The sequence below is a fragment of the Pyxicephalus adspersus genome, chromosome Z (genome assembly GCF_032062135.1).
Source record: "Pyxicephalus adspersus chromosome Z, UCB_Pads_2.0, whole genome shotgun sequence".
In the NCBI taxonomy this organism is placed as follows: Eukaryota; Metazoa; Chordata; class Amphibia; order Anura; family Pyxicephalidae; genus Pyxicephalus; species Pyxicephalus adspersus.
Genome location: NC_092871.1, coordinates 11,475,480 through 11,483,543, shown reverse-complemented (window position 1 = coordinate 11,483,543; position 8,064 = coordinate 11,475,480). Strand labels below are relative to the sequence as shown.

The 8,064-nt window shown below is 36.4% G+C and overlaps 1 protein-coding gene across 1 annotated transcript; it reads left to right on the top strand.

The window, feature by feature from the left end:
* Positions 1-1,201: 1,201 nt before the first annotated feature.
* On the top strand, positions 1,202-8,002 carry LOC140344226 (hepatitis A virus cellular receptor 2 homolog). Its single transcript, XM_072431229.1, has 3 exons — positions 1,202-1,288; positions 3,511-3,879; positions 6,716-8,002. Exons 1-3 carry the CDS (start codon positions 1,228-1,230, stop codon positions 6,790-6,792), a joined length of 507 nt encoding a protein of 168 aa, XP_072287330.1. The 5' UTR covers positions 1,202-1,227; the 3' UTR covers positions 6,793-8,002.
* Positions 8,003-8,064: the final 62 nt, after the last annotated feature.

The following is an 8,064-nucleotide window of genomic DNA, read 5'->3' as shown; positions in this document are numbered from 1 at the left end:
GTTTTAAATGCAGGTGTTTTTAAATGCCTAGTACCTAAGTCCAAGGGTATTTTTTTTTTATCTGGGATATGTTTAATACCCTAGTGGTTGAACTTAATGGACTTATGTCTTTTTTCAACATGATTAGCTATGTAACTATATGTAGTGCCTAATTTTTTGATTTGTTCAAATTAGGCTTTAAAAAACGCCCATGCAGGAAGTTGCAAATGTTGGAATTAGCATTTGCAAACACCTGAAAATGATCCTGGACACCTAGCTGTGCATAGCAGGTCCAGGAGAGGTCTGGACAAGCCCATATTATGCATTGTTTTCACAGTGGGAATCAAAGTACTTTATTTTCCTATTGCACACTTTACACTGATTTTAAATCCAGCATGTTTTCACACATAGGCATAGAAGAGAATGATTAGTACAATCTGGAATCTTTTTGCACAAACAACATGGAGCTACTTACTTACAAACATCTTTGCACTGCGGCCGGTGTGTGTCTGTCCGGGTAGCAGTTTTTAAAGTTTACCTATTGCACAGACCAATTACAGAGCCATTGACTGACATGAAAGCTAACATCAGTCAATGACAGCTATGTGTGCCAGTCCAGCCATTTATTTTCAAGTATCCCTCCCACATTGCAGATTATTCCTCCATACTTCTCCCCAGCACTTGGTCTGTATGCCTGGAGGGGCTCAGTACAGAGCAGGTCATCGGCCCTCCCTATCCTCTCTAATACAAAGTCATACAAATTTTAGGCCCTATTAAATAAGCTTAGTAGCATATTTAGAATGTACCAAAAGAAGCTTATTTTGTCTTTTGGGGTAGCAAAAAAAATAATAATTTAAAAAACATATACAGTCTCACATATATCAGTGAACAATCCTCCAAACAATAAAAAGAGTGACCAAGAACTTGGACTTTTCAGGTACTAAATAATGTAAGAATAGATGTATATATTCATTTTGTAAGAAAAAAATGACAATTGTATGTATGAATACTTGAAAAGTCCCAGAACTCTTTGTACTAATCTCTCTTTGTACTGTCCTATCCTTGCAGCACACATAGTAAAATACACACACAGCAAACAGCCAGGGGTGGCCGTAATGAGCTAAAATTCAACTCAAAGCCACCAACCCACCAGCAAGCTCTGCTAAGTGTAAAGAGATCAGTATCGGTTACAGAGCAGCATAGAGAACTGTTACTTACAAATTTGTCATTGTACTTCATCTGAACAAAATGGAGATTTTAACTCGGAAGATCATCTTCACCGCAAATCTGATCATACACATGTCTGCAGGTAATATATATTACAATCATATATTTGTCCTAGATAGCTAAAAGGTAAATGAACTTTGCTAATTTTGTATCATGTCCCTGCTTAAATTGTCTAAAAAGGCCTAATAAAATGTAATATGTTTAGCATTTTGAGTAAATTTACTAAGATTTTTTTTCTTCAATAAAGCCTCTTGTTTTATATCATCGAAAAACTTTCCAGATTATCTACAACCACATGTAGTGTACCCCATGTGTACAACCATTGATGTTTTCATTTTTAAAACAAGATAATAACAAATCAAACAAAAAACCCTAAAACAATATAAAATAGTTGCTTTTTTATACAAATTTTATTTTGTAATTTTTACAATTTATTATATCACTTTAATTAAGGTGTATGTAGAGGTAACATTTATTAAAGTTTTGCATAAAGTAGAAAAGGGCTACGTCCTCTGTCGACTCTTTTATTGCTGTCTGTGCCCGGTTGGGAATATTTACCCCCTTTATTTCTCCTGGTGATCAATGTCACTAAAATAGAAGGCGAAAGACAATCCAAGATTTGGAGTTATGACCAGAGCAATCCTTCAATTCCCACCCATTATGGGGACAATTCCCTGGAGAAACTTTCCTAGTAGGATGGAAGAAGCAACAAAACCCTGAAGCGGTTTTATCTGATGGCCACAATAAAATATATTTATAAATATTCTTGCCAAAGATTCACCCAATTTTTATCCAAAATGTACAAATTTTTCACATTGGTTTCAGTTATGTATCAGTGTACTCCCCAGCCACCCAGTTGTTTTTGGGGTGGTTACTGAAGAGTTGGGCCACAATACAGGGCCACCATCCGCCTACAGCTTTGACCTACCCACCTTAACAAATTGTGGGGAAAATGCTGCGTATGAATTTATAAATCCTGAAAAATTTAAGCAAACATGCTAATTAAATCCAATGTAAAAAAATTTATATTTTGGGTAAAAACAGACACTTGTTTAAACTCCTGGTATACCGTTACATGTTTTATAAGAGGTTAAATAGAATAAATTAAACGTAATTAGGTTTGAGAATGATTTTATTTTTTGTCCGACACTTCAATATCTGATTTATTAAAGCTCTCTAAGACTGGATAAGATAGACTATCATGGGAGAGCCTGAGTGATCCAGCAAATCTGCAATGGATTTTTTATAAATAACTTGCTAGAAGATGGCAAATGTTTTCAATCCTGGACCAGATCCATTCCAGGTTTGCGGAATCTCCGTCTCCAGTCTTAGAGAGCTTTAATAAATCAGGCCCAGAGAATAAAATTGGATATGGTGCTCCAGTGATTGCTGCATGTCAAATCTCAGAGTGGGTTTTCCATTTTGACAACATCAATGTCCTGCAATTTCTGTTGAAACATTCACTTGTGCATAATGCAGCAGAACAACTACCGTAGAAGACAGAACATTGTCAGGGTCAACCCCATAACACGAAAGCAGGAGCACCAGCCATTATTTAAAAGATAGCTGCAAATTTAAAAATATTGAAATGTTCTGTGCGACCAGGCAGGGATTTATTGTAGAAATTCTACAAAAAAAACTTTCAGCTTTCCCTGCAAATGCTGGGATTGAATGAAGCCCTGAGCTCCTGCACCTGCACAGGGGTTACATCGTCCTGGCCTGGCCAATAAGGATGCTCGAAGATTGAACCAAAGAAGGAGATGCTGGGGCCTGCAACGGAACAGAGACAGGTGAGTTCCACTTTAACATGCTAAAGCTAATATAAGGTTATGGCGATTGGCTTGAAATCTCATGAATAGGGACAAATACAGCAATTAAAAAATGACAGAGATTTTACCCTGTCTAGGCTCAAATTCAACAACTCCCCTTGATTGCTAGTCTATATACCTCATTGTCTATTGTCTGTTCAGGTCAGGTATATAGGCTAAGCTCTGCTATTTCTGTGCAAAAGTTGAAAAAAAAAACTTAAAATAAAATTAAGAAAAGTTAAAAAAACACAGAAATAAGAAGTATACCATTTGCTTCTGGGCTGCCTATGGCTTTAGTACTTTAAAACTAAAGATGGCCAAGCAACTAGTCAGAAGAAGGTGAACAATGTCAGACTTTTTATTTCTCTGAGTGTGTTTTTTCACCTTTTTCTTTATATAAGGAGGGATAATAGAGCCCAATTGATTTTGGTAGTAGAAACTAATGTCAGATTTTGGATTTACCCACACGTCATTTCTCTTTTTTGCTTTTCAATAGCCAGTAAAACAGTTCTGGATGTCAAACAACCGGAGGTGATAGCAGCAGAACCTGGACAGTCAGCCGCCATCACTTGTAGCTTTGTCTACGATTCACCCTCCTATACTGCAAAATGGACCCGAGGCTGCGATAACAGCTTGCCTCTTACTGATCCAAACCATTCCAATGGCAGAATTAAAACTACTCACCGAGGTTCTAGCTCAACTGAATCAGAATCACCGTGCTGTGAGAGATATTTTATATTGACTATTGCCAACGTGACAGAGAACGACTCCGGCACATACTGCTGTCATATACAAACTGCTCATGGGCAGGACGGAGTTGGGTTGGGAACCAAACTGGAGATCACACAGAAAGTGTATATAGCAGGTAACAATATATATATGAGTCCTTCTCAGGCAATTCATCACAATATACTGTACATTTTGTATCACAAGATTGGTCCTTTATAAATCTGAGTAGGGTGCAAACTGTTTAGGTGTGATGTGTGACTTCGGCATGTAGTTGGGATGAGTACAACCAACTATTCATCATGAAGATGTTGGAAGCAGGTTTTATTTATCAATGTTATTAATAATATTATTAATAAACATGATTTATATTGTTCCATCATATTACACAGCACTGTACATTAAATAGGGGTTGCAAATTACAGACAGATACAGACAGTGACACAGGAGGAGGAGAGGACCCTGAAGAGCTCACAATCTAAGAGGTGGGGGAAGCATCAAACACTGGGAAGGGGGCTTCTTTGCTGCCAATCAGCAGTAACTGCTAGGTACATTAATGTCTGTCTCTTGTCCAAAAAGAGTTTCAGATAGAACTAAAAGCTACCATTAGGCTAATGCATCTGGTTGCCTATAATTAATGTCTAACAAGAATTTGGAGGTGCAGCCTATGAAGACACATCAGTACAGAGGATTAATTGGTAACATCATGCACCAATGATGGTTGCACAGTTTATCTCACCATGGATTTTCTAAAGATTACAGTAGTGGACTATGTGTGGTAAAACATCCACTTGTTGTCTACATAGACAGCCGGTATGACAGATGGCAATTTTTGCTGTGTTGGATATTTAGTTAACCTTGCGTGCTCTAGCAATCCTTTAAAAAAAAATATGTGTACATGGAGTATAGTTGAATTGCTTGCATTGGTATTACTGCAGTGCCCCAGTCTACCCAATTCTATTATGTACCAACAAATGATAGTTGGGTAATCTGGTGATCATGGAACGCACCAGCTTGTCATATGGAAACACCAACTACATGCTCCTTAGGATCCATTATATTGCAAACAAGCTGACACAAAGGAACGTCTTCCAGCTCTGTCAGACTATAATGATCAGAGTAAAGTGAAAACCAGCAAATACCATTCTAAAGATCCTTAGTACATCAATGTACATTGCAGGTATGATGATGTATTTGTGAAAATGCTTTGCTATCTGTTACATGGCTGTAATATGTGATGACTACGACCAGCCCTAAAGAGTAGATATTCATGGGCAACTCATAGTACAACAAACAGTGCATTTTTTAAGCTCTCAGAAAAAGCTCTGTGGTCTTTTCAGGTCTAAGGCGATATCCTGCCCCCACCACCACCATTGTACAGAGGATAGTCATTTTCTATGAAAGCCCACAGTAAGGTTACACATAGGCCCTTGCTTATGAAAACCAATGTTGCCGTGATCTGCAATAACACATGTTAACATATCACAGTGCACTTGCAGTAAATTTGTAAGGAAATGTATCTTGCTATAAAATGAATAATTCAGAGTTACAGCAGCTAAACCTTAAAATATTTTCCCTTTACTTCTGCTAGGGGTTCCGCATGCACAGCTCATGTGGGCCTTTGCTATACTAGATCTTTAGCAAACTTCTAGCAATTCTTTATTCTGCATTATTTTTTTTTTTATAATACAAAGATTTTTTACAGATAGTAACAAAACTTTTTAACAAATTAATACATTTTAAATAAAAATAATATATAAAATAAAAATAATAAAATGCAATTTATCTGCAACCACCATAGTTTCCCTTTAGTGCAAATTAATAATGTTTATTAATTGGCACAAACCAATCAAAACACAGGTTACACCTCCAGAAGCTTACATGATACAGGTATAGATTCTTTAATTATATTGGCATTGCTACAAAATTGCAATGCATTGGTGACCTGTGTAGAAATGATTTACAATGTACTTGAATCTTTACATTGGAGGTCAGTGCAGATGGAAATGTTCACATCTGGGGTCAATGTAGATGTAAACCTCAACATTGGTGGCCAGTGTAGAATTATTTCTATACATAGGTGATCAGAGTAGCAGTGATTTCATTCATCAGTGGTCAGTGTAGATGTAAATCATTAAATTGCTGGTCAGTGTAGAAATATTTCTTTACATTGTTGAATGATAAATACATTCTATTGCTTTGCTGCTATAACTGAGGTCTGCCATATCTCTTATTTATTAGTGTGCGTGTGTACAAAGCAAAGTTTTTCAACAGGCTGCTAGGCAAATGGCTAAAAACCATCTAATTAGTAAGTAGTTAATGAAGTGAAACACCACAATATGGGTTTGTGATATGGGAACTAAGTACAAATCTACATAGTGGCCAGCAGTCAAGGGTGACCACAATTTCCATGATGTCACAAGCGAACACACATTATTTTTTTTTTAATAAAGTGGTCAATGTACTTCACACAGTAAGGATCTACAAACAGAATAGCAATTTCCTTTCTGTTTCATCCAACTTGATGTGTGAACTGAATGATCCTAGATGTCAATGTATTCACTGCAACATTCACAGCCTGGATCTCCAGTCTCCTACTAACACTAAGGAATAAAGAGAACCTGTGATAGCTCCGCTCTATTCCTTTTTAACTATAAAATATATTATAAATAGTTAATGTTTTATATATTCCCTTCTGTTGTGTTACATATACCATCAAAAGAATCTTTATACACTCTAGCTATAATAGCAAATGATTAAACCACTGGTTGGTTCTTGTTTGTATAAAAGGTGTTTCCAAATGTCAGCCTTGCGTTTTCTTCATCTGTAATGTCCTAATAATAAAATGATGTCATGAATGAACACCTGGACTGTATATAATGTAAACTTTTGCACCATCACTTACTTTCATCAGTCTGCAAATCCTTAAGTTTGTCCTGACCAGTAATTTACTTCTACCCTTCTCTATTCTACAGATGGAGGCCACAAGGTTCTATACAATGTGATGGAATCATTCTGTCTAATAATTCTCAGCGCCCTGCTGGTATTTTAATAAAGAAAGCTTGTTAAAGTGAAGATTTTATTAGATCTGCTACCCTTGGCAATCTGCTATTCTCTTGAGAGGTCCAAAGCCATCTTTGTGTAGGCATCATCCACAAATGGCATTTTACGTCCTGGACCACAATTGTATCATAATACAAAAATATAAATCCTGGTGTCTGTGCAGTTCTTGGTTGTGGTTCCTCTCACCTTGGACCTGATTTATTAAAGCTCTCCAAGGCTGGGAAGGATACACTTTCATCAGTGAAGCTGGGTAATCCAGCAAACCTAGAATGGATTTCTGTAAAGTCATTAGGTATTTGCTAGCAAATGTTTTGAATCCTGGACCAGATTAATTCCAGGTTTGATGGATCACCCAGCTTCACTGATGAAAGTGTATCCTTTTCAGACTTGGAGAGCTTTAATAAATCAGGATCCTTGTATCTTGCTTGTAAAAAGCTTCAGAGCTCATTCAGATCATGGCAATTTGTTGTGGTGCTTTAACATACCCCGTTTCCATGAAAATATTACCTACCCCAAAAAGGAGCCCTTTCATGACTTTTTCATATTTTTGATATGCTTGAAATATAAGCCCTTCCCCAAAAATAAACCCTACCCCGTAAATAAGCTACAATATATATAAATACATGGACAAGAGGTACTCATTTCCCATGTCTAGCAAAGTTCAATTACTAGACATAGGAAATTGGGGCCAATGGTTCTAAAGGAAATGGTGTCACAAGAAATTCAAGATGGAATTCAGAGTTTGGGTAGTTAAGATGATGTTCCAGAATGTCATGATATGACTATATTTGAATAAATGTGGATTTTTTTGTTCAAAAATGAATGTTGATTGTTCTTCATAAAAAAAGACATCCCCAGAAAAGAAGCCCTACTGCATTTTTTTGGTGCAAAAAATATTGTAAGAAACTGTCCTATTTTTGGGGAAACAGTGTACATAGAAAAATAGACAACAGATAAATAATTTTTGCATGCATAGCCCATCTACACCTATCTACACCCAAAATTGAACAAGGCAAATTCCTATAGGAATCATATTGATATGCAAATTTCTATCTATCAATATCATGTGACACCCAAAGAGAAAAAAACAATAGATTGCAGTCTAAATTTCTCATGAAATAGTATTCAGAATTTGTAAGGTATTACTGATAATTTACACTAATTCACGATTGCTTTAGGAATTTGCATTGTTCTAATTGCTAAATGGTTCAGTGTATGGTATTTGTTTAAGCAATGCCTGTTGCTTTGCCTTTTTTAAACT